The sequence below is a fragment of the Nylanderia fulva genome, unplaced genomic scaffold (assembly GCF_048542155.1).
Source record: "Nylanderia fulva isolate GAGA-0341 unplaced genomic scaffold, ASM4854215v1 Scaffold1, whole genome shotgun sequence".
NCBI classification, from domain to species: Eukaryota; Metazoa; Arthropoda; class Insecta; order Hymenoptera; family Formicidae; genus Nylanderia; species Nylanderia fulva.
This window is the reverse complement of record NW_028189192.1, coordinates 4230499-4258130: the sequence shown is the minus strand read 5'-3', so window position 1 is coordinate 4258130 and position 27632 is coordinate 4230499. Positions and strand designations below refer to the sequence as shown.

The following is a 27632-nucleotide window of genomic DNA, read 5'->3' as shown; positions in this document are numbered from 1 at the left end:
GAGTCCAGCGTTGGATGCTGAATGCTCTACGTCAAAGCCTCTAGCAGATGCTATCATATGGCGCCAACTGGCGGCATAAGGCCTCTTTTAAAGCCAGTTGACGCATTCGGTATTCGGTTACAGTCGTTCACGCGTGGTCGTGCCGGGTTGTGCCGTGTGTTTCTTTGTGAAATAATTCGTTCCTCTTATCTGCGTCAGTCGAGACGTATATTTAAGACAGACACATATTCGGCACCAGCGTCGAACGCAAAATGGAGAACGTTTCCGTGTCCAAGGTAAATGATACGACGCATGCAACCTGTTGCTATTGCCTACTTAACCTCAAAAAGTTAAAGCGCGAAACTGATGCTATGAACGATGATGTATCAGTGAAAAATATTAATGTCTTTTGTATGTGTAACACTATTTTTATCTATATTTCAAAGATTATTTTTCTATCAACCTTTTTCAATTGGAATTGATTGTTCTAATAGACTTTAATTTTAACAAAAAATTATGTACATTAATACATGTAATATTTGTATGTGTTACATTGCAGTGATAATTTGTGGTCGATTTATATTAGCTGTATATGTTATATGCATATTAGCTTATACCTTCATATATAGTTTTATTTATTTCTGCAATTTGTGATCTTTATGTTAATCTATCATCTTCAAAACATATCTATATCCGAGATTAACTGTTAAAGTGAGTCAATACTGAAAAAAAATATTGTATAAATAATATATTTTACAAATAATAAATTTACAAAATTATTCATTTTTATGGCTGCTCCCTTTTCGGAATTTTTATCCTGTTTTTTTTTAATTCTTTTATTTATATGATATTCATTCGTGAAAACATGATTAATTACGTATGCACATGCACTAATCAAAATACAATTTTATAAAGTATTCCACATATTTTTCATGCATACGACATACATAACTTTATTGACTTTTTTGTGATAGAATGCGAGAATCACGATTATACAATTAAAAGTTTAATAAGCAATAAATATAATAAATAACTCATTTAAGAAAGTAGCATTATTAAGATTTTAGAGAAAACTTCATATTTCTATAAAATATTTATATGTAATTTAATATAAGTATAATTTTTTTGTTAAAGAGCGCACAATATACAATATAATGAAATTTACAATTTTATTATCTCTTATTGCAAAATTAAAATAATCACGGAAATTAATTAGTCGTATAAACTATCAATTTTTGTTAGCACGGAATAATCGTTTGACATCTCGTAGTACATACTTGTTATAATCGTGTCTCGAGTGATAATACGAAGTGATGACATACAAAGTATCTTGTGATGCTTCCTGTTTCTCCTTCGAGTCTCGTCACACGAATAATAATATTATCATATGTAAACAACAGAGCGCTATACGCCGAATTTTTAACGCGTTTAATGTGAATGAATTAATATGTACAGTCATTATATTAATTGCTAAATATGTTAATATTTATCAATGATGTTTACTATATAAATTCGGCGCTTGATTTGTGCAATGCATATTCGATTGAACTCAATCGCACGAATTGGCAAAATAACATATTTTTGATATCGTATTTTTTGCGAATATCTATTTTCAATTTTAATTTGTACATCTATTTACTTATGTTATAATTAGAAATGGTACACAATTGCCGTAAAATGCGTACATATTATTCGTTATACAGAAAATGTATTATATGAATTCGAACATAGGATTTTTCAATGTTGAGCAGATCGTAGCTTCGTATAATTGTGATTTTTACGTTCTTTCGTTGTAACATGAAATAAAATTGTATACAATTAACATCGGAGTGCTATATGTCGCATGATCATAATTAACCATGTTTTCGCGAATAAATATCGCATGAATGCCATGAAAGAGGATTAAACAAGAGAGAGGGAGAAACAGAAAGCTCGTGGAGGACATTGGACGGAATAACAATTGAAATATCATGGAATAAGCAATTTAAAATTTTGTTAATTTATTATTATAAATAAAATTATAAGTAGAATTTAATTGCTTATTTCGCGATAATGATTCACTTGAACAATTAATTTGCACGCGGAAAACATTTTAATATCAAAATTTTAATATCAGAAAAGAAATTATTTTTTAAATATATTTTATATATATATATATATATACAGCTAATTAGTATCGCGCTGTTTATTTTAATCTTAAACTATGATTAAATTTGAGTCACACAATAATATATCTTTTAAACAAATAATTCAAGAAACATTTTAATATCAAAAGAGAGTTAATTAATTGCATTGACATTTATGGAATGATAGATGCTAAAATATTTCTGAATATTATTTTAAACTTACTTTGCAAACAAATTCATAAATTCTATTTCAATAATTAATTATTTCGGAAATTTGATATCAAGTTGATATAACCTTTTGCTTTTGATTATTTAATATTGTATAATTATAATATTCTGTGTTACTGCAACTATAAAAATTTTTTGTATTTTTGAAATCCATTTGTAGTAATTTTGAATTAATTAACAATTAATTTTATATTTATTCTTTCTTTAAAATTCATTATATATAAGTTTTTTTTAATGAAGATGCTAACATAATGTTAAATTAGCAATCTTTAATATTAATTTCCTACTAATTGGTAGAAGCAATAAATTAGAGCAATAAATTATTAGCGACAAATAATTAGGAATAAATTAATATTTAATTATGCTATATATTCAAATTGATTTCTCTCTGTGTGAATGCGAGCTTAACAAAGGTCCATTTGCAAATTGCAAGAAAAAATTAATTATATTAAAATTTTTATCTTTTTAAATATATATACAATGTGATGTGTATAATAATAATTATAATTAATTTTTTAGTAAAATTTAATCACATGAAATTTGAAAATAACAAAGACAATAATATCGTTATTTCAATGCTAATGCAAAATAAATGTAGCATAGGTAATTAGAGTGCAGATATATTGTATTTTTAGGGCGTATTTGCATACAAAGGAAGTTATAAAATTGGCAAGAAGAAAAAAAAAGTCACATGTCCGGAATATCTTAACGAACCTTGGTATATTGCATATAGCAAAATTTGGAAATATATTGAACAGGCTGCAGAGGTATAGTATCATGCATTAAGCTCTATCCATAAATCTCAATTTAACAGAAGCCAGAGTACCTAACAGAATACGTTAATATTTCAGAATGTCAGATCCAAAATGTTTCAACAGGTTATGTCCAATTTGGAGACTTTTGTATCAAAAATAAAATCGAGCCCATTAAATACAACGTGCTATGAAATAGCTACAGCTATTTTGTTAACAGGTGAAAACAGATGTTCAACCTGCTGCAATTTTTATAAAAGATTATACTTTTATAAAAGATTATACTTTTATAAAAGATTATACTTTTATAAAAGATTATATTTTTATAAAAGATTATACTTTTATATAAAAGATTATACTTTTATATAAAAGATTATACTTTTATAAAAAATTGTACTTTTATAAAAGATTACTTACTTTTACTTTTTCTCTAACACAACATCTAGAAATCTAAATGCTTGACAATCTTTTGTCAAATAATTTTTTTTTTATTTTGAATTAATTTCGAATGATTGAGGGACTATATTTTTTAACGAATTAAGATAAATATTAACAAATAAAAATTATAACATTATAGGCGTTAATGTTCCCGATCACACGACACTTTTCGATACGACGGTATCTAAGCTTAGTAAGATAACACCACACATAGCAGTGTTATGGAGCAAAGACTGTAACAGTATGAAAAATATCATCGAAGATACTGTTTATCAATTTATTGAAAAATCTAAATCGGTTAGTTCGTGATAATATAGTCGAGTAAGAATTTTTTTTATTGCAATTTTTAAATCATAATTATCATTTATAGGATGATTCTCTTCAAATACGTAAAAGTCAATGCACTCTACGTGCCTTAAAAGAATGGTTTGCCGAATATCACAAGGATTCAGAAGATCCTTTGATTATAATTTTACCAGATTTTGAAAGTTTTTCCACTAATATTTTACACGATTTTATCTTGGTCTTAAGGTATTTTTTTTTTTTTACTAATAATGTTTTAATCAACTCATAAAACCATAAATGCAAATCTTGCATGATCAATAACTTATTTAAACTTATACATGATCAAGAATTAAGTATATTGAATTATGTATATTGTATATTATCGAAAAATATTATTTAACAAAAAAAATTTCGCAGTTCATACAGAAGTTCATTAAAGTTCGTACTTATATTTGGTGTTGCAACAACATTACATATTGTACATAGATCATTGACGTATGACGTCACGTCGAAATTAGTAGTGCAGGCAAGTTAAGCGAAAATGTTTGTACAAATCGCTAATAATATTTTCACACTTTAAATTATTTGCTACTCTCTTTTAGGTATTCCATACACAAACACAAAACAAAACGTTATCCGATGTATTAGAGAGCACTGTCTTCTCCTCAAAGATTCCATTTAAATTGATCGGTCGTGCATTTCAATTACTGACTGATATTTTTCTGTTCTATGATTTTTCGGTCGATAATTTTTTACAAAACTTTAAGGTAATAAAAACTGAAACAATCATGATTGACGAATCACGATGAACATCGACAATTGACTTATGAATTGTCATTTTTTTAGATATGTATGATACAGCACTTTTACGACAACAATATAAGCTCTCTTTGTTGTAAACCGAAATACATAAAAGAAAGAATATCTGAACTCACAGATGAAAATATCGCAGATATTAAAAATTTACCATCTATTGCAAAATATTTAAAGACATCTAGCAAAGTAACGAATGGCGATAAGCTCAGCAATAAAGAATTTAAGGTTCGTATTGTTAGAACGAGAGTTACGAAGAAGCTATCAAAAATTATAGATACATCAATAACACACGTAGATACACACAAAAAAGAATATTTTTCATGTAATACATTTTAAGTATATATACTTCCGAAATTTTAATTTAATATCTCATTGTTAAGTTGTTTAATATATATAATAATAGAAGATATAAAAATTTTTTTAATGAGGATAACTTTTTTAATGATATTTTTCGAAATCTGCGCCTGAATAGAATTGTTATTGGCATAATTGTTACTATAATATTTTTGTAGTAATATGTATTTTTGATTACTATGGTACATACGCTTTCGAGATATCGCACTTTAAACTCAGTTTTTTGTAGGAACTGTTGGAACAGTTGTTGAATGATTTTCACAATTTTATGAATCAATTTTTAATCATTTTGAGATGTTTGCACTGCTTAGTTGCTGCATTACCAGGTTCGCCAATGGGCAAACAGGTAATAAATCCCTTTTTAATTTAAGTTGAAATATATTCGAAAAAACGATCTCTGATGAAATCAGAGCCGTAAAACAATATAAAAATTGTTTTAGTTACGGGAAGTTTACACCAAAGCAGTTTACACGAGTAATCTCACAGAATTGTGCGAATATAAAGAATGTCTGAAATTATTGAGATTTTTGTCGAAGGAGGAACTCCTTTCGAAACTCGAATCTATTATAGAGATCATGGAAGATTCCAAAGATTCGATGATTAAGCAAATTAAAATCAATCTCGAGACTCACGTTAACACGATTCGAGAAGCTAGCTTAAACATCACGAAAACTTCTTCCGAAATGATCAGTGTGGAGGAAAAGCTTAGTCGTATGCAACTAAAGGAAGTATGTGCAAATTTTAGTAATTTAATTTAATTTTCGTGCTCGAAATGTTTTCAGCGTAAAAATCGTTATACTATTTTATATTACAAATTATTATAAAACATATATTCATACATATTTCATTTTTAAATAGCATTAAAAAGTAACTATATAAATACATTATTTGTATAATATTTTATACATAGATTTTTTACCATTTTATGTAAAGTGACGAAGTACATTCTTTCTCTTTTTGTGTCGCAATTGAATACAAATAATTGCGATTGCATATTTTAGAGCTGAAAATTATCGAGAAGAATGAAAGAAGAGAATACGGTGATTAGTGATTTCCATTAAATTCTACCTTTTTTTAGAAATTGCTGAAAATGAGTCAGCAGGAGTCGCGTTCTGCTTACAAACAGGCGCAATACGATCTAATCGATTATCTGGATCGGGAAGTCTTTGCCGTTCACCTGGTCGAGCCGAAGCGCGTGACGGCTCACGAGATATTCTGTTACAGCGACGGAAACCAGGCGAAGCGTCATATCCGCGGCTCTTTGAGGGCCGCCATACACACGGGATTGAACGATCCGCAGATGTACCTGGATGTGAGTGGACAAGTTTCGCACGAATGGTTCGCACACGCGATTTCGTTAGTTCAGGCTCCTCGCGTCATCGCACATGTCGGAAACGTTGTACTCGAAAAACGTCGTTTACGGCAAATTTGTACATAGTTGCGAAATTGAGTTTTTAAATAATATAAACGAACATGTATATGTATATATGCACAAAGCTTCGCGTTGTCTGTCCCATGCATTTAATGTTTACGCATTAATGTCAAATATATGAATTTATGTATTTTCAATTTTTGAATCTAGATTCGTGATTTTAAACGGTTAAAAAAGTGTTCTCTTTTATATTCCAATATTTCCGGCTTTTAGCTCTCTTTTTTTCGATTTTTTAAAATGAATATACCAAAATTTGTTATTATTATTATAATCCGTTTTTAAGTACGGTTGATCTTTAGACGAATCAATCTTGCTGCGCGCCTGTCGCGATATTTAATCTTCGCATGAGCGATTCATCGACGACCGTTGAAAAGAAATCGCGCTTATCCGATTTTCACGCGATGCAGTTAATTGGAAATGCATATTTCAGTGCGACTGCTGCAAATTGGAGAACGACGACGACATTCCGCGCACGCTCCCCGACTTGAGTATAATTTATAAGCTACACTTGGAGTCCAGGAAGCTGATCAATATGTACGACTGGCTACAGGTAACAATCCCGGCCCGTGCTCATGTTTACAGGTTAATCCCTGTTACACTTACGGTCACGAACCCGGCCGACCGTCTCGTGATTTTAATCGCTACCGCCGCCGCGAGTGATTCACGCAAGCACGTCATTGTAAGCAAGGCGCATACAAGGGGGTGCCGAGAGCTTTATCGCCGGCCGGTTGTTAGCCGGTAAAATGCTTCTCGTGAAAATTGCGCCGGCGAAAACGTGATCTAAGCTGAACGATTCAACAACGCCGATCGCGAGAGAATTACTGCGGACGTTTAACATACGAGAAATTAAGGCTTTTCTTCAATAAAATCTTTCTCAATATTTTATATTACATTTTTCTAGAAGACATTCTCGGAATTTTAAATTATTCCACATTTTGATCGCATGTTTTTAATTTTATAATATTATTAAGACAATGAAAGACACGTGCAATTGATACATTTCGTTATAGGCGTTCCTGACAATCGTGGATCCGCAAACCCAGGCTACGGAGCAGCGCGACGTGAATCCGCGACTGCAGTATCCTTTACAAAAAGTTTTCGCGCTAAGCAACCCTCCGCGTTTCAACGTGATCGGTTCTCGTTGAGATTCGTTGAGGTTTGAGATTATTACCTACGTTACCTTTGAAATTCATATCACGCCTCCTAACGCGCGGATCCGACTCCGTAGACGTAACTTTAGCGAAGTAGATGCCTCCTAGTTTGAATAATTCGCACGTATTATCTCGCATTTCATCACGTAGTAACTTATCCTTAACGGGGAGGATTCACAGAGCTCGGTTTACTCAAGCGGTTGCTGCCTTACAGTTCCTCGGTTTCATCAAGACTTCACGAAGGAAGACGGATCATGTAAAACGTCTTACGTAATAACAATATTGCGTGTTTGATTGTTTGCCTTGTTCGTTCACACAACTTTATATGTACGCGTGGTAACATGTATTTTTAAAAAGTTTTTATTTTGTATTATTTGTACGAGAATGAATAAAACAGTATTATTGAAATAAACTTTTTAATCATTTGTATCTCTCGCTTTAAATATTTATTCTATTAAATATTTTATACCTTATATTTTAAAATTCGAAGATGTTTATATTGAATGATTTTGAATGCCTGAGGATTAATTTTAATTATGAAAACATGAGGGGGAAATAAAAAAAACTGGACTCGATATATATATATATATATATATAATTTAATAATTATATTAATTATAATAATTATAAATGATTATATAATTGCATTTAATGTGCTTATAACTTTACAAATTAAGAAAACTAAGGACATACAGATTCATAGATCCGATCTAGCATTCCAGATTACACACATTTTTACAATGTAATATTTTTTTATCGTTTCCATGATATCTATACGTGTATCCTATGCGTATTTATCTCGATCTCTGTTTCTTCATAACGGAAATTATTATGCCGACTCCACAGTGGAATAATTTAATGACTTGTGCGTGCATTGACGATCGCGCGTTCTCTATATTTACATAAATTTTTACGACACTCGTCGTGATCCCCCCTGAAAATACTTAAAATCCCAAAGCAGACCGACATGCAATTCCTCTTGCGCTCCTTTCCCCCTGGCTCTCAAAAAATCCGCAATATCGATTGCGCCGTCTTTGTGGCGGTGCCGCGTGCCGCGCGTTCCACAGAGTTGCGAAAAAAATTCGACCGAGAGCGCGCGGCAATCATTTCCGCATTTTAACGTGGACGAATATCGATTAATTGGATTTTGTCGACGGTCTTTTTTCTTCTCGCCAAACGACACGGTTGAAAGTTAACATTCCAAGCGACGATTTTTAATCCTTTCGTTCGCGATGATGGATGAAATTTATTTCGTGCCAAAATTTAACGGCAAAGCCTTGTTAACGATTTTTCCAATAAGAAAAAGCGACCGGTATGTTGTGCGGAAATAATTAAACAAATTTTACGAATACTTTTGCAGTTTAAAAGCTTGCGCAGTTATGTAATATTATCGGTCTATCTCTCTAACCCGCATCAAAGTTTCCTATTTTCTATTATACTCGCGACGACATTATCGGCCCTCGTTATACGTCACGTCCTCGCGAACAATTCTCCTGTTACAATCTATTGTCACGAGTATCGTGACGTAGCACATTCGTGGCATAGATTCACCGAGATAACGTTCGGACAAAACCAGACGTAGATCGCCTCCACATATCTCTCTCTCTCTCTCTCGTGGCCAATCGTAGAACAATTCGGGACTCAAAGGAGAGTGACGATGTACGAGAAAGGATTCGGCAAAGGTTACCACCGTCTGTGCATCGATATAGGGGATGCTCTTGGCGCTTGGGTACGTTAACCCTCGGCTCGCCTTTGACTCTTGCCGAGGAAGGACAAGGGATGTGGGGAGGTGCGGAAAGGGGTGAGCTTGGATAGCATCCTTCGTTGTGCTGACAGGAGAGCTCAAGGATATAGGGTAACTTCGGTGTCAAAGGACTGCAAAATTTCCTGGAAGGATCTTTCGCGCCGCGCACACATGGTCCTGTCTATCATATTTAATTTTTTAAATGTAAAAATATCCAGTAATATAATATCAGGATTATTTAGTTTTTAAAAAATAATTTTTTTGAGTATTTAATTGTTCCAAATAGAAAATTTATGTGATTCGCGTATTACAAAGCCGCAGGATGCGACACTTGATTTTTAAAATATGAAAAATTCGAAAAACTGAAATATCTATTTATAATAAATATATATGAAATATTGTAATCTGTTTATATAATAAATCTATTATATATATATATTTATAATATATCTATATTTATAATAAATATATATATGAAATATTCTAAAATGTAAGAGCTCCAAGGAGTTGGAAAATTCTACTGTTAAAAGTTAAAGAGCTATAGAATTTTTGAAGATCTTATGATATGTACCTATTGAAAAGAGTTACAATAATTCCGATATCAAAGGAAACGAGAGTCCTGCCGCGAGTCGGAGTATTCCGAGGACGTCGTTCTATTGGCCTCCGCGGAGGACTTGGCTAGTATGCAGATGAATGGAGATACGACGCAGCTGGGCTTGCATATCCACTTTGCCTTTGCACGTAGGACGCGACGCGATCGGGTGGTGATATCGATTCGACGCGTTCCCGAAGGTCCCGGATTGACGGCTATCTTACTTCAAATGGACCGACGCGGCGGGACGGTATGACGGGATATAAGATGCATGAAGATCGTGCATTGATAAATAATATGGTTCTCTATACTCTATAAGATTATATACATAAAAGACAAAATCATTTTTTGCTTCTTTACTGCAAATATTTTTTTTTTTTTTCAAAATTTAGTCTTAAAATGAAAATGTTTCAAAACTTGCCAAAAAATGTTCTGCTTAAGAATGAAATTTATTAAAGCCATTCTGTATATTTACCACGTAATCTACGTACGAGAAGTGAATTACAAGTGTCTTACAACGAGATAAATTTTCCAAGAGAAAAGTTTGTTTCAATAACGCCGAATCTGTTTTCTCTTTATCTTTCTCGCGTCCTGTACTGATCCCCCTTATCCGCGTCCCTTTTCTTCCGACTTATCGATCCTCGCGCTTCCACATGCCCCGAAGAAAATCCATTTGCAAGAAAAATCTATGAGGGAGGTCCACTTCTCCAACTCGAGCAAAGTGCAGATACGCGGCGAGAATCAGTTTTCCGGGTCGGAGCTGCCTAACCTCTCGTAACCTTCGTGCTCAATCGACGGCGCGACCTCGATATCCTTTCGGCATCCTCTTTAACTTGTCGCTATCGTTATATCGGATCTGTTCGGTAACGACCGACGGAGAAACGAAGTCTATTTTTTATCCCGCGGTTGTGCGCGCACGCGCCCGCGAACCGACTTGTGTATATTTCTCGAATACGATTGCAGCGATTTCTCTCGCTGAAGCATACAACTCTTCCAACGGGACAAAACGAACAAAACTTTATTCTGTTTCGCGCTCCAAAAAGCCCTTTCTCCGTCATCCTTGAAAAATTGTTTAGCTTCCTCTTCGTCATTCTAAAGATAAATCAAAATAAGTTGACAACTATATTTACATTTATGTACAATTTAATTATCTTATCTTTGAGATAAAGCATGGACCTTAAATATTCCGCTAAACTTCATTATCTCTAATTTTTTATTCGATTTGGAAAATTAAAAAAATGTTTATTCTTGATTTTTTCTACCATTTTTTTTATAACTTTCTAAGAATTTATATTTATGTACAATTTAATTCCTTATCTTTGAGATGAAGAAGAGACATTAAATATTCTATTAAATTTCAGTATCTCTTTTTTACTCGACTTGAGAGAATTTAAAAAAAATATTTATTTTTATTTCTGACTTGTTTTAACAATTTTTTTCGTTTTATAATTTTCTAATGTCATCAAATTTTCGAGACTGATGAGATCGCATATACATATATGTACGCAACAGATACGCATGTGGATGCGAACGATGTTTCGACGTGATGTAATTTAAAATCAACGTGACATTCGGTATCGATAGATGATACGCATAGGGTGATGAGGAATTCGCGATGTCGCCATCGCGTCCGGCGCGGTTTTCACAAGTAGTTACAATTATCAATTATAATAGCGCGCCGACTAATTAGTAAACAGTAGTAATAACAACGCGCGTTTATCGATCAGCCTGGGGAACCGACTGCATCGGTCGCTAATAATCATCGGTTTTGGCCGTTCGCTCGTTTGCCAGATGACCGCGGATTCTCTTATTCGTAAGATACGTCAAATGTATTTTTAATTCGCTTTGGCTGCTATAAATGCAGAAATTATAAATATCAAACCATCTAAGATTTACCTGAGCAAGAATATATATATTTATATCAACTTAATGTAATATAAAGAGGTAGACTATATCAGGAACAGAATATATCATTAATATCTCGAGCTAAAAAAAGTATGACGATAAAAACATGTTTCGAGAAAAAAAATAGAATGTTAAGAAAGAATTTTGTTATCACGACATTTTTAAGTGCCCTATTTATTTGTGCACTCTCTATTTGCGGATTCGAATATTTTGACATACATCCGACTAGTATACGATATATGCTTTTTAATTAAACGGATAAAATCTTTTTTGCTATCCATTAATTTTCTCATATTCGCGTTTTCTGATATAATCTTTCCAAAGAATTATATAGAGTTGTATTCCGTTAAATTTTCTGAAAGATATGAGAATTAATATACGTCTCTTGCGGAGAGCAATCTGTGCGTCACAGTGCTTTTATCTCCAAATACGGCGACACACACGCACGACACATTCGAAGAATCTCCTGAGAGAGCCGCGAATACCGTAGAAAACTACCCTCGGGTATCTCGAAATTTCTCGGCGCAGATGACTACATTTCCCATGGGAGACGGGTCTTCCTTCTCGGACTTATTTTCGTGCAAGATGAAAGGAAGCGCTTGCAGTGGTCATAGAGCGTCGCGAGGAAAGGGAAAGAGAGTTCTTAGAGCTCTCCGCAAACCGTTCTCCGACACGGAAATCAATCTCGACAGCTTCTCGTATCAATCTCGCATCGCACCTGAAGCGCCCAATCACGACCGCGCGGGGTGTCCGTCGTTCGTCCATTTGGGAAAAAAGTTCACCTCGAGAATCCTCGTGAGGCACGAGAGAGAATAGTCGAAGACGGCGAGAAGTAAGAGGGACGATGTCTTCGTCGACGCGATCGCTCGTCCGGATGAGCGGTTGGATATATTGGTTCCCGATAGATCGAACAAATTTTTTACCTCGGGAGAACCGTCGTTTAGGAACACGTACATTTCACGAAATATCGATTTTATATAACATTTGTGAGATATTTGCACATCTAAAATACTAAATTCCTCTCTATGGAGAATGATAAAAAATCTATGAATACAAAGTAATGAATGCAAATTAGCATCTAAAGGGAGAGCTCAAGTCCAATGCGTTGAAGCAGCTTTGCTCGATAATTATCGATCACAGTCGTAGAGAGTAAAAGAGATTGGATGTGACTTCTGATAGAGCCTCATAACCGCTACGTGATAAGAGGATTGGAAGCTCATTTTGCACGAACTTCGATATTCTCATCGAGGCAATCACATGATAGAATTTATGAATAGCCCATCAAAGATAACCGCGAAATTCATTTGCAACGTACGCTCAACATTTGATAGCGTAATAGGAAATTTATTCAAATCTACGAATGTGTTAAATTGCATAAATAAATTATATCAGCTTGAGAAATATATGCAATTTATAAATATTATGAACATTTAATTAAAGTAACAAATTAATTTTTTAATTTAAAAAATAGTATTCATAAATGTGATAATAAAAAATTTAAGATTTTATTTTATATGTCATAATTGCATTATATAATATACTGCTTTATTAAAACCTCACATGTCATATATGCAATTAAATATAAAACTGTGGGGTAAAACAGGTCGATAATATTAATGGCAATATATTATGAATTTGTTCTACTTGGAAGTCAATTTACTCTCTTTCTTTTTTTCTCTCTTCTCTCTCTCTCTCTCTCTCTCTCTCTAATCCATCATATAAAATTAATAAGTTCCGATGCAGCAACACATATGCAAATGAATGGAGCAACGTAATTAAAAATCGATCCTGTCATCAGAACTCGCGGGTCCAAATAGATTCGTAACATTACTAACCACGCCAATTAATGTCAACCGCTCGTAAATTGTGTCGCGTTTTATCGCGACTCTTTGCAACGCTCAATTAAATTTTCGCGGACGTGCGAATAAATTGTTGGCAACGTAAAAATATATATCCGCCGAAATGTATGCCGTTATTTGCAACGTACATATATTTTTGCGCTCGTCTGTTCGTCCCTCACGCAATTCATATTTAAATATCAAAAATATCTGTGTTGAAACTTTCATATTGTGCGCGTATACGGAGATGTATGTATATATGTGTTGAATCCTTTATTTATACGCATTTTTGTTGGCAAAAATATAGTCGTAGTTTACGCGCGATAAGCGCGATATTTCTTTAATAATCGCAATTTATTTTGACATAGTACGCATATTTGCACAAAAGGGTTAAAATCCGCGGTACTCTTCGCGCGAGGAATAAACATATCAGTCACGACGATTACACGTTATCTCGAAAGGGTTGGAGGGGGACTGTTTTCACGGACGTAAATTCTGATAGAAACCCCTGTGCCTCTGAACCTGATCCGACACCCCTCGGCTTGTCGTCGCACCCTTCGCAAACGCGTTATTGCGATTGAGTGCAGCCAACTACACTCGCTCTGAACATCGATCCTCGAACGTGTCAGAAGCCTTGACATTAATGCACGTTGTCGCGCGTAATTATGAGTCGGAAACGAATAATTCTGCGACCGGGTAATGTAGCGCGAGTCGTGAGAAAAACGCAATTTGTAGGCTCATCCGTCGCAGAGGAGGATCGGACGAGCGAGCGAAAATTATCGGCGTGTTATCGGTTAAAACTAGGGAAACTGTATATTTCGGGATAATTATTTTTCGGCGGAATTTCAAAGCGATATAAATAGCGACGTTCCGAAACAATTTCGCATTATTGCGCAAGAGCTTGATGTTATCGTGCGAGTCGAATAATTTCCCATTTAATTTTGGACAGATTTGTGCACGTGTCAAGGCAAGAGCGTTTATCATAGTCGCGCTCTCGTACACGCTGATGTGATCCCGTGAATTCTGTCATACGATAACTCTCGCGAAGCAGTAATGTACAGAAATGTTTGAGCTTCAATATATGTAAAATACAGAGATAATCCTTACTATATATACATTATAATGCAGATATTATCATCGTCCATTTGCATCGTTATTTTCGCAGTGTCGCTGTGTTCGCGACGTATGGAATATTGCGGTATAAAACACGCTTGTTCGAATTCGCGTATAATAATCGTAAATGATAATCAGTGGACCGTATCCACGATAGAAATTATAACTGTCAATACTATAATTATGTAGCTAAACTCAATTAGATGCTTGTTTTTTCTAAATCTAAGTGATGCTGTATAAATAGCATTTTATATATATATATTGTGACGTGACATTTTGTACTGTCCGTCACAAGGGCCGAAGGCCCGGCCGGGAAGGCGGGAAATTCGGGAACCTTTGCTCTCTCGCCAATCTTTGAGAGAGAGAGCACCCGAACAATCATTTTGCGTTTTCTACCGCGTCGGAGGATGCGCTTCGCGCATCCGTTTCGCGAATTACTTTTTGTATGATTTTTGTTTGAGCGATTTTTGGCGTTTTCGGCGAGCAATTTTGCATAGGGTACGTGTCTCAACCGAGGAAACCAATAGAGAGAAAGAGTGAGAGGACGGAGAGGCTGAAGGGGACGATTGAGGACCGAGCAGGAGCCACCAAGTCCGGATCACGCCCGGTAAATATTATTTTCGCACCAAAATTCTGGCTTGCCCATCCCGTTAAGAACCTGGGTACCGCCGTAAAATGTTCCTTCTTCCGCAGAGATTCCGGCCCGAGACGGGGATGGCCACTCTCTCGCGAGAGGCGAGAGAGCCCCGGGAACGAAAGGCGCGGGAGACATCCTGCCTCGAGCCCCGCAGATCCGGATACACCAAAATCCCACCATCGATCAAACAATCGATCTGGCGGATTTTTGGGAGGAATCGCAAAGAGGTGCCCTCGTAGGAGTCTTCCCGACGGCCCATAAAGAGGAATACCGGAACCCAAAGCGGAAACATAGAGGAACGGCGAGGGAAAATTTACATCAAGAAAATTCGCAGGGCCCCGCGGGGTACCCGGCGGCCCTGCCAGGATAAGGAGCGCCACGGGTGGAAAATGCCAAATTTAGTATCGGCGTGATCCCGGCAGGCCTCTTGCTCGTGACTGTTCGGCGAGACGTGCGAGAGAGGAGAGGTTCCTGCGCGGATGCCGAAGCACTCGAGGACCCGGCGATACCGGTGAGACGAACGGCCCTATCTCATATTGTAAAGCCGCTAACTTCTTTCTTTTTGTGAGTACCGTATTCGGGAGAGAAGCGTGTCACGGCCGCGGCCGGTTATTAGAGTCACCGGTAATTTCGTGATTTTGAGAGTTTAATTTAGAGTCTCGTTCCGCGTAGAATTTATCCCGGCGCCCGGCCGACCGCGTGCTCTCTCCCGCGCGTATATTAAAAGAGGCTCTCTCTCGCCCGCGGATATGCCGACAGTCGCCGCGAATTTTGTCACGCTAGTGTAGAAATTAACGTATCGTCTTGTACGTACTGTATCGTTCTCGTCTGGTAGAGTTTCTAGATCGGAGAATAGAAAACTATTTAGAGTCACGCATCCGAAATAGCGTATTCTCTCTCGCGCATATTCTTATCCGTGCCGTCTTCGGATTATTTGTGAAATATTGCGAGGGACGACCGGCGGAACGATCTCGAAGAACGTCGCGCGGGACCTACTCGAGTTTACGGGAATTTTGTATTGCCTAAAACCATCGGAATTAATTACGCCGCACGGACCTTAGTAAGTCTCGTGCGTTAATAATTATTCGACACGTAGGCGTGCGAATGTATTTCCGGGTCCCGCGTGTCGTCCGATATCACCGCGTCGGGTCGTCTCAAAGGCGCGGAACAATAACAACGCGCCGCGTCTCGGCCGTGCATGCGCCGTATTGTATTTTTTCGAATAAAATTTCGGCCTCGTTTATCTGTATTGCGGCGTTATTCAAGCGGAGATCTCTCCGTAGTATATCGAACGAATCGTAAGTTTCTTTCGGAACCTATCATCGTACTCAAGTTTCTACTATTATTTTTTTGTCTATCTTTGTTCATCATTGTCTAAATATATTTAATGTTGGTTATATTTGAGCGATTTCAAATAGCCTCTCTCGAATTCCGTTCTCTCTCCCGTCCGAACTCCCCCCTCTACCCCCTGACGACCTGAGCGAGTCGATTGTCGCCGTCGCGGAAATTTTTGGGATGATCTACTAATTATAAAAGTCATTTGTCGAGTTGTAAAATTTTAGAGTGGCGCGGATCCCGCGCCTGGCGCCCAAACAAACATATTTTTGTGTTTACGCGAATTTCCCGCTTTCCGCGCCGAAGGTGTGCCGTCGGCCACTTACATCGGCCCTATTTCCCGGATCCTTTTCGATCCGACGGACAATGAAAAATATAACGGTTACAATATATATGTATATAATTTGCTAATTTTATTATTTATAGAGATTTAATTAAAAAATTTAATAAAAATTAAATATTAAAATAATAAAATTTAAGCATTATACTAATTTAAGCATTCAAATACTTGATGAATAATTACACACATTGTATAATCAGTAATAATATAGGAAAATTTTTTATATATAATATTATACACATTTAGATGATGTGTGTGCGATATAACAGTCTTTCTCTCTGTCTTCCTCTTTCTGAAAAATCGACCACATCTTGTCTCTAATCACGAGTGGAATATAAGTTCCTCCCGCTGCGCGCAAGTAATTCGCAATTGGCTCTGCTAATTCTCCGCGCGCGGGCCTTTTCGGCTAATTTCAATTAGGGATAATTGATTGCTTTACACCCGTCGTTCGTACTCGGTCCGTCCTCTTTGTGTGCGCTCGACAGAGGACCATTCCGCGACGGAGACAGTCGTCCAAATCGAAAGATGAAGCGAGAGATTCGCGTGAGGGAGAAAGAGAGAGGAGGCGATGGGTGGGTACGATATCTCCTTCAACAATTGAGGGTCCAAGCAGAACGTAGGAAGGCTGGAGAGAGAGAGGGAGAGGGATTTAATCGCATGCGGTCCATTCCTATTCAACCATTCGATCTAACTACCATCGCAGTCAGCCACCGTGAAGGATATCGCTCCTCTAATTGTTGGTCATCGATCACTCGATGATCGAGCAGGAGCGGAAATACGGAAGAATAAGATGTTGGGAATTAATTCACAGAACTCTTTTGTCACGATTTCTCGAAGATTTAACATCTTCAAGTATAAATACTAGTACTGTGTAAAGAGAGAATGTTTAAATACATATATATTGAAATACCGAACCCATAGTCGAATGTCATCGAGCGACGAGTTTCTATATCCGGCTGCGACACCCCTTCTCGTTAAAGCCCGCGGCGGTCTCTTGCGATTGCGATGAAGAAAATGTTTGCGCGAAACAAGGAATTAAGGGGGGCGTCGCAGCTTTATGCGAAAACTCCCTCTTCTCGCGCGTGCAGGTCGCCCTTAGGCAAGAAGAGGGAAGATTGCTTCGACTTGGCGCAGCTGAGCAAAATTTTATCCCAATAAGAGATGAATGTATAAAGAGAGATTTTATAATATCTTTATATATTTAAATTTCTCTTGTAATCTTGTCCTTTTTAAATCTTTTGAATATTTTTTCATTCTTGTGACAATCATAGATTTTTCTTTATAAGTCTCTGTTAACACTTTCTCCCTCATGAGAAATATTCGAATATATCTCATAATTAAGTATTAATTTATTGGTAATGTGTTGCTTTAATTTTGGATTTATTGTGCGTGAAATAAGCTTAAAGAATCAAATAGATTTAATCATATTAATGCTATGCACAATTCAAGAGTAGACAATGATTTAAACGTGATCTATTTGTGTAACCAGTTTATTATTTAATTTATCGAGAATTTTCGTATAAATATTAGGGCATCTTTTATTGTATAAACATCTTTTAAACGATTTATAAGATTAAATAATGTAGAAATTCAATTATTGCAAAATTCACATTTTTACTGCTATCTATGATATATTCGGAAATACATTATTTAAAGATTAAGCGTTTTATCAAGATAAAGTAATTATTATCGCAAAAATTAATGCAATTGAATTTTGTCTTTTAAATAAATATTTAATATAAGTAATTACGCAATTTCCGAAAAAAATGTTTTAGATTGAGCTTGGATAAAAAATATATATCTAATAATATAGTATAAATAAAAAAATTATAATTCTTATATAATAAAGTAACTTAAAGAGAAAAGGAAATACATAAATTTTAATGCGCTGAGAAACATTTTAATAAACATGTATATACATTAAAAACACATATTTATTAAATATTTTAAGTATTCTGACGCGATTAATCTCACATTTTATGTATATTGTACTGAAGAGACACTAAAAATCATCACACAGAGCTCTGATTCACTCAACATTAAAAAATCACGCGAACGTATAATGTTATCTTTGTTAATTATGAATAATACATGCACACATTTTACGACAATTTGCTAATTATACTTTTAGTCATGCGGTTGGTAATCGTTAATTGCAATCGCAAAGTTATCACGTTTCATATCTCCGAATACTTGCCACGATCGTGCTTCGAGAGATAATATGACACAGAAGAGACGCACGTCTTGCTCGTTCGAGTCTTGCGTGCAGAATGACAAGATCACTGTACGTCAACAGTAATAACGTTTTTAAATTATGTTATTTTAATCTTTCAAATTCATAAATATAACAATGAAAATATATCACAGATATCAATCTGATTTTCTAATGAGGTGCAGCAAAGCAATTTTCTGTATTATTTTTTCTTATAAATTGTTCTTGAAAGCCATATATGTATAATAAGGGATTTTCTAAACTTGCAAAATAAAAAATTATAGTAAAAAATTAAGTAATAAAAGCACTTGAATTTTTTTTATTTCAAGCAGCATCAACTTTTAAGACAAATCTAAAGCTGTGCAATCATAATAGATTAACAAGGAATTTAATTATGCAATATATACCCAAATATAAATTCTTGTAGCGAGAGAGAGAGAGAGAAAACAAAAGGATTTTTTCTACTTTATCTTATACGTATTATCTCGCTTTGGATATTTTCATTTTATTTATCCTTCACTTCTCGGTAATCCTCTTCTTCGTTCTATTCCACTTTTCTCGTTCGAAGTGCGGCAGTAGAGGTTTTATTTATACGGTGCCATTCGTTATTGCTGCTTCGCGCCATTGGGACACTCGGAAGAGGGTTGATGGCCTTCATTAGGTCTTCTTCGCATTTAATCCAACTTGAATGCCAACGTCGTGGAATGGGAGCGGGGCTGTATTTCATTCTCGCAGGATGCCCCTCGGGGTATTTTGTAGCCATCTAAGCCACGCGGACCAATTCGAGTCACTGACGAATAAGCGTCGTTCTCGTATGCGGTTTCGTTTCGTATACCTGATTAATTAAAGCCTGGGCGATGCCTCCGCGGCATTTCGACTGCTTTCGTATATATATATATATATATATATATAAGAGTCCAAGTACTTGAGCGCAAGCTTAAAAAGCGACGGCTATAAGTTATCAGCGTGAACGTCCGCGCCGTATCAGCGCCGGCGATAATAAATGCGCGGGCAGATTTCTCGCGAAAATGTAGCCAATTTATTCTCGTCGCGGCGTACGAATGCGACGCCGACCTCTGTACGCGGGCGCGATGGTATCGTCGTGGTGCGCGGGAAAAAAAGAAGTTTCAGCATAATTACGTCGTTCCGAGCGCGAGTCATCGCGGAGAAGGTGTAATGAGACGCCAACTGTTTCCTCCCGCGGTCACGAATGCACCGGACTCGTTACATAAATTATTCGTTTTTATTAAGATAATTGTTCGAGTTTTTAAAGCCTCGCTATTTCTACCCTCGGTCTCATGCGATGCGCAGCTCTCTTTTTCTCCTTCTCTATCGAAAAATAATATACTAAAGACGCGGACTTATTTCATGTCCGCGAAGAAACGTATCTGCGAAGGATCAAGGCGCACATTATCATCGAAATTATATTAAGTACAGTAGAAGAGATAATTACGTTTCTATATACAGATCGTATAAAGTTAATTGTACGTATCGCGATAAATTATTTAAAAAAAAAAAAAAAGATATTTTTCTTCGCGTGCAAGATCGCTGTGGAATTCGCGGTGCATATCGGAGTCGGTTAGTTTTTATTATAACATAAAATACGTGGCAGAGCCATGTCTGTAACAACCGACATTAGATACGAAAGCAATTAGAAAGGAGTTTATGAGTGGTGCGCAGAGAGTCCCCCGCCAGGCGCATTCCTTAAAAAGATTTTAATTACAACCTATAAACGCGACGAGCGGTCGCATTTAAGTCTCGTTTCATTATCGCGCCGAGTCTTGAATTCGCAATTCTTCAGCCATCTTGGCATTTATATGACATAATTAAGATTTTTTCTGACGTGGCGCGGTCGACAACCGGAAAGTGTTGAGAGCATAACTGTACTTATTTCTTCGTCCTTTTTTTTTTTCGCGCTTCGTTTTCCGTCATCTTTTCTCGCGACGTTGTGACGAATTCTCGTTTTCCTCGACGAGGAAAGCGCGTCCTCGTTTTACTTGGCGCGAAAACGCAAATGCTCGCATTTGAAAAATTATTACGCGAGATGATTCATCCGGTGGCCTTATCTTAATTGGTTTAAACTCAGCGGCGAGACCGCTGCCGCCGCCACGAAGAGCAGATTGGAATTTCTGGTGCCGCATGCACGATTATGCCGGTAGCGTACACGCGATAAAACGTTGCGGAATTAAACGAGATTAAAATCTGTAGGGATTACCGCCACATCAAAGCGGTCTTCTCTTTTTGCGACTCGTGTATATTCAAATCTGTCGGAATTTTAATCCTTCGCTTTCTTTAACGAGAATATGCGCAAAAAGCCATAATATACTGGTGAATGTGAATATTACAAAAAATCTAATAAAATAATTATGTATACGAGGAGTCTTTATCGCGTAAAAATATATCCCCGAGTCGTGCAACACGTTTCAGTCAGATAAAAAAAAAATGCAAGATTAGAAACGTCAAGTCCCATTATAAGTCTGAAAATAAATTTCGATCGGAGAAAAATATATTTCATCAATTTGCATGCTCGACGATCGTGTAATCCGCGAAGCGCGGATTTATATCAAATAAATCCTCTTCTCGGTCATAATAAACTCACCGTCTCGCCGCTAATTCTCAGAACCGACACTGCACCGTGATTCAATAACAGGTCAATAATAAACTCGATCAACCGAGAGGAAATGGGAGATCTCACCGTTCCCTCTCCCGTGCACTCGGGTGAGTTCTCCGACAAGACAAACGAAGTCGCCCCTTTCCTGTTGGCCTGTGGCTACGAGAAAGTGTCACAGACGCCCGAACGGCTTGGTCCCCGGCACGTAGAGAGCACAGTGTAACCAACTTCCGTTGGCTCGTAAGGCACGAACTCAAAGTCGTCGCATACCACACGTACGCACACATGCATATGTGCACACATATGTATATATCTATATCTATATATATATATATATACTCTGTTCAAGATCTCCCTCTTGTCCCGAACGTCTCCTATATACCTGGACTATACAGTGTCTTTAAGTTTCGCACAAAGACCGGAGGAGCAGTTAAGTTACGTAGAAGCCAGAGTTCGCACCATTCTCCTTTGTCATGCCCCTCTTTCCTCTCCCCTGACCACCAAGGTTGCAGTCACCCATCTTCCTCTCTTTGGGTGGGTCTTCTTTGCTCGCCCTTGGCGCGCCTTCTTCTTCATCCCCGAGGCGACCGGAGTCTTTAACTTTCAGCGACTAAATTTACCGGCAGTCGAAATACCAAGCTCTATTGTCCCTGTCGCACGTCACGAGCGAAATGAAAGAGCGTCTAGTCTAGCTCCAAATGTTTGGAATTGTCGTTTAGATTCGTCGTATATCCGCGATTGTTCGCGAAACCGTAGATTCTTAATGGTGAGCGTCGAGGATTTCCATTTGAAGATCTACAACGGGATTCGTATTCTATTCAGAAATATTTATTACGAGATACGCGAGCTTATTGCGAAACGCATGCGGAAATAGAGAAAGTCTTGTAGATATATGTATATCGTAAGATGATCGAAAAATTGTTACGCGTTTCTTATTTAGGATCAGATTTCAATTTATTTTTGCGGGGCATTGAAATTCTTTTGAAAAAATTATGTTGCGTAAATATAATCGCGTTTCGATTTACGTGGAAACGGGTTTTGTTGATCTCGTGCGATTTTAATTCGACCGATGCGTGTTTTGCAAAAGCATTATCTTGCCGCAAATGTGACTTTTCGAAATGAAAGGCGCGCGACCGGTTGACCCGCACTCCTTAAATCTTTACTCGACCATCTATGTATTTAAAGTAGGATAATACGCTGGCGCGCGACTGTCGTAAGCTTTCGCCCTACACCTGTGTCGCTACCCTCGTAAAAGTGTTCCTGCATCCAAATTTTATTGCGACTACAACTCGGATGCTTTCTTCGGTCGCTTTAGAAAATGGTAAAACGCGAATTTTATTCTTATTCTGTTCGCGCAACTCGAGACGTACGAGGCATTTGTGAGCGCATTTAAAAGTCGGATTTCAAACGCGACGAAAATGATTTTTCCTCGAGCAAAAAAAATTGCTTTCGCCTCGATCGAGTAATAAGATACCGATTAAAAATGTCTAGCATTCGAGGAAAAGTCGAGGGTAGTCGGGCGAGAGGTAAAATGATAAATTAAACTGACTGCAGTAACGCTCGGCCGCAAAACAAGGCGGGTTAAGCTGCGGAATTATGAAAGTTCCAAGACTAATTGTGAAACTTTTCACGATGTACAAAATTGCAGTAGATTCGCGCGCGTGCGTACGATAGAACGAGAGGGTCAGTCCTCTCGTTACCGCTCGAGGCGAAGTGCCGTCGAGATAGGCGCCGACTTGAGAAGATAAAGAGAGCTTTTCCTTATCGCGCGCGCGACAGAGGAGGAGAGAAAGGGGACCCGACATTCTCTCGAGGGATAAAAGGGGACGGAGTTTCGACCTCTTGTGAGTTCTCCATTCCGTTTGGATTCCGCGCGAACGAAAAAACTTGAATCGCCGCACGCTTGTTCAAAGTTACGGACGGTTAAATTGCGATTTGCTAGAATTCCGCCAAAGTTTATTATCCGCGAGTCTAAATATATACGGGAGTTTAAGGGGATGAGGTTTAAAACGTCGAGAACTCGAGAATGCAACCCTAAAGAATTACGGGCGTATAAATATTTCATGCACCGGGTCGGAGAAAGGGATAATCAGTCTTAATTCAAAGTAAAATATTATTTTTACTTAAAATGAGGCTTGTTATTACGAAAATGCCGGAGCGAGTAATATGTTACAAAGTAACTTATTTTCTACTCGTTATCTCGAGTAAATAATTTTCAGCTTACTCTTTGAGCTACGAATCGATGCAGTCAGCAGCGTCATGCGAGCATAACTATCCTCGCCAAGCCAGGCGTCTTTTATTTACCCCGCATCACGACGACGGAAGGGCGGGAAAAGGATGACGGGGCAAAGGGAAAGAGGATAATGTAATTCTTGACAATCTCTTTCACAAGACGCGTCTCGTAAAAAGTCTTTTGCACGCGGTAATTTCGTTCGAGCTGTTTGCTCTCCAATACGTCGCTCTGGAGTAGACAAAAAAAAAAGAAAGACAAGGCGAAGCGTTCGACGAGGAATAGAAGTAGCGGCCCGTCGACGAACGTCACCGACGACGACACTCCTTCCTTCGTTCTTCCTTTCGTCGTCGTCGTCGTCGTCGTCGTCATCGTCGTCGTCGTAGTTTCATGGGAAAAAATGCCTTGGGCCGAATAACATTGATCGCGTCAACGAAAAGTCGACGACCTTACGACCTTTGATTATTTAATCTGAACGTTTCCCGGGGTGGTCTCCAAGGTAATTCGTCCGGGTAACTCACGACATTATCCCCCGTGGAGGAAAAACGGACTTAAAGAATAAGTACGCGCGTAGAAGTGTATCGTTGACAGCCCGGGAGAGTTTGTTTGGATACTTTTATTGTAGCGAATGTGAGTTTCGAGAGAGAAAAATTTCTCTCGGATCAACCACACAATGGGTATAGGTATACACACACACACACACATATATATATATATAGGTATCTAAGTTTTTTCTTGAAAATAATTCAAAGAAAATTTTCCACACGCAGAGCATGAAATACAAAAATATATTATACGGTTAAATAATTTTTATATCCCTTTCGTATAATAAAAAAAAGTAGATTAACGCCCTTATTTTTGTCACTAACAATTTATATTTTACGCTTCTCCTACCGGGTGTCCCAAAATTATTGATGACAAGTTCGCGTTGCAAGATTCGCCTAAATAATATACTGACCCATCTCCTCCGAGAGGGTTACGCTTGCGCGCGGCTTAGCCGTTGAAATCGGATTAATTATTTCCCGGCGCGGCCGGTTGAGCGGCCAAAGGCGCGGCCCTTTCTTATCGTCGGGTTTAACGCAAGCACGGAAGGGCACGCGTTGGGGAGCGGAGACCGCTCTCTACGTGTTTGCCTACGAGTCTCCGTCGAGATCGATGGCGCCACGCCACGCCGATGCGGCTATATCCGTGTAAGCGTTTTCGCTAGGTTGTCCGCCCGCGCAGCAGTGCAAACATCGCGCGACGAAATTACACACCGCGCGCGACATCGCAAACACACGGACGACGGACGCGAAGACGAGACGAGACGTAGCGAAGCGAACGAGGGTGCGCCTAACGAGGCCCGTCGTCCCGTTTACCATAGCCCGCCAAGGATAATAAGGATTTTGATTGAGCGGCTTGTTTGTGTCGCGTGTTCCTTATTGATCAAAGACGATACGGCGACCTCTCGGGTGACCTAACGATGAATTTGTGACACGATCGAAAACGACTTGATGTATATATAACATTTCCTCTTTCGCTCGGATGAAATTTGTATTAAGCATTTTTGAACAACAAGATTGACATGATTTTTTCTTTTATTGATTTCTCATGTCGTCTTATATTACTTGGCGAAATTCGTACTTACTGAATACTTTTGAGAATCGACGGGATCACGCGCAAATATTAAAAAAAAACGAATTCTATTTGTTTGCCCGATCTTCGGAATGAGAACAATTTCGCGCGAATGCGATTGCCCTGTTGTTGCGTTCTCGCAAACTCGTTTCGATTTCCGCTCGACGCACAATAAAGTGCAACAGGATCCATTAACGCGGACGGATCGGCTGACACGTCGACTCGCTGACGCTGCGCGATATTAGTCAGCTCTACGCTCAATCGCAACAATGCTGTCCTCCCTCCCTCCTTTCCATCAGGATCTACATCGATGAATGCCGAAATGGACGGTCGAATGGCCGTAAACGCGAATACGTCCATAACGGACGTATATACCAGCCACCGGATCGCGTTGCTTCTCGTTATATACGTTGCCATCGAAGAAGCCCTGAATTACGAAAGCGCGTAAACGTCCGGGGGGCACATATACATACATCGAATGCATCTTCCGATCCGCCGCGGCTTTGCAGCTCGACGGATGCATTACGGATGCAAACGCTCGAGCGCACCGCTCGAGATCAAAGCGCGAAATACCGAAACTCGGCTCGGTGAGGCTAATGCACTTCGGCGCGGCCGAAACACGAAAGCCGGACGAAGAAAGGAAATAATGCAGATGCAGGGGTAGAGGCAGAGGCAGAGACGGCAAACCGAGGAAAATTGAGTTCCCGATCGTGTCGAGAATTTTTCTCGCGTTGTCGTGGTCTATTCCGGAAAATACGCCACGCAAGAGCGGAGACAACGAAATTTCCTTGATTGTTTGCGGGTTTTACGGACGCGTGAAGATATTTAAATATTGCATCGCACGCGCGAACAAATATGTTCCGTTCTTTGCTTTATCAATTTAGCTTTTTGTTTGGATTATAGAATTTATGAAATTCGCTAATATATATCTCCAACTTTTTTTTCACTGAAACATGTGCGGATTTTATTTTTTATATTTAATATATTATTATCTGTTAGTACAAAATCTGTTAGTACAAAAAATATTTATTTCTGTGATTCTGTAAATTATCTTTACCATTTAAACGATAGGTACATTATATACGGATTCACATTTTTCGGGGAGAAATTAATGAAAATTAAACATTACAATGTACTCACACATATGATACAGAACCAGATTCTTCAAGCTCCCGTTGTATTTCTGGAACGCTCGATTAGTCGGCGCAAATACAGTCACATGGCGATATGTGAGAGTCGTATTGGCCACTTGACTGGCTTCCAGAAGCTGATAAAACTGCAACAGAAAATTGCGGTACGGTTTTAAAACGAGTTTGACCCGGCCATCTCTTTGCTGATCGCGCCACTAATTAACGACGCGCGCAAAAAAAAAAAAAAAGAAAAAAAGAAATTACGCTTACGGCATTATGCGCTCTCGGAACAAAATCAAACACTCGCGTGCTCGGAAGAGGACCAGCTCATATAGGAGGTCGTTAAATTAATCATCGTTCTCGTGAAGTAGAAAACGAGGTCGAAGAACGAAGAAGCGATCGATTCCGAAACGTTTCTTCTTCGTCGGGACATAAAAAAAAAAAAGAATCTATCCATCCGTCCATTCGACCCCCTACGATGGAAGCAATGCCTCGAGCAATTCGCATCAACGGGGATTGAAGTTCTCGCAGTTTGCATCTCGAATTCGGGCAAACACGGGTTCGATGAAAGCGCGCTAGCACGCTAAAGCATTTAATCCGATGTGTCGGTTGAAATTTTCCGTGGACTTTCATCCTCCGGCGGCGGCGGCGACGGCACAAAGGAACCTCGTTAGTTATCAATGCTTAATTAGCCGGATACAAAGTCCGATCTACTGGCGGGTATTACCAGTCTACCACTCGCTACTGTGGAGAGAGAACCCCTTTTCCGT

The 27632-nt window shown here is 37.9% G+C and overlaps 3 protein-coding genes across 6 annotated transcripts in view; 2 read left to right on the top strand and 1 right to left on the bottom strand.

Moving 5' to 3' along the window:
* The window catches only part of LOC114928490 (PHD finger protein 14), a 240613-nt gene that overhangs the window by 16638 nt on the left and 196343 nt on the right, over positions 1-27632 (top strand). The window lies entirely within an intron of this gene.
* Positions 1-27632, bottom strand: part of Fas1 (fasciclin 1 Fas1 domain-containing) — a 224566-nt gene that overhangs the window by 62178 nt on the left and 134756 nt on the right. For all 4 annotated transcript variants that reach the window (XM_029299477.2, XM_085480093.1, XM_085480086.1 and 1 more), the window contains exon 2: positions 26873-27008. In XM_029299477.2, the coding sequence (XP_029155310.1) occupies positions 26873-27008 (136 nt within the window). The remainder of the gene's footprint in view (positions 1-26872; positions 27009-27632) is intronic.
* Positions 86-7973, top strand: Orc3 (origin recognition complex subunit 3). The gene is made up of 14 exons (XM_029299482.2): positions 86-275; positions 2969-3100; positions 3185-3305; positions 3663-3820; positions 3894-4054; positions 4226-4334; positions 4411-4575; positions 4655-4849; positions 5208-5324; positions 5419-5706; positions 6057-6290; positions 6841-6960; positions 7421-7488; positions 7742-7973. The coding sequence occupies exons 1-14, from the start codon at positions 252-254 to the stop codon at positions 7833-7835; spliced, it is 1986 nt and encodes a 661-aa protein (XP_029155315.2). The 5' UTR covers positions 86-251; the 3' UTR covers positions 7836-7973.

What these genes read in the sequence shown, in the direction of transcription:
- Orc3 (XM_029299482.2), top strand. Translation starts at nt 252, where the DNA reads ATGGAGAACGTTTCCGTGTCCAAG. An exon ending in TCAGCAATAAAGAATTTAAG is followed by an intron (nt 4,850 to 5,207) that starts GTTCGTATTGTT and finishes AGTTTTTTGTAG; the next exon opens with GAACTGTTGGAACAGTTGTT. An exon ending in ATCCGCAGATGTACCTGGAT is followed by an intron (nt 6,291 to 6,840) that starts GTGAGTGGACAA and finishes TGCATATTTCAG; the next exon opens with TGCGACTGCTGCAAATTGGA.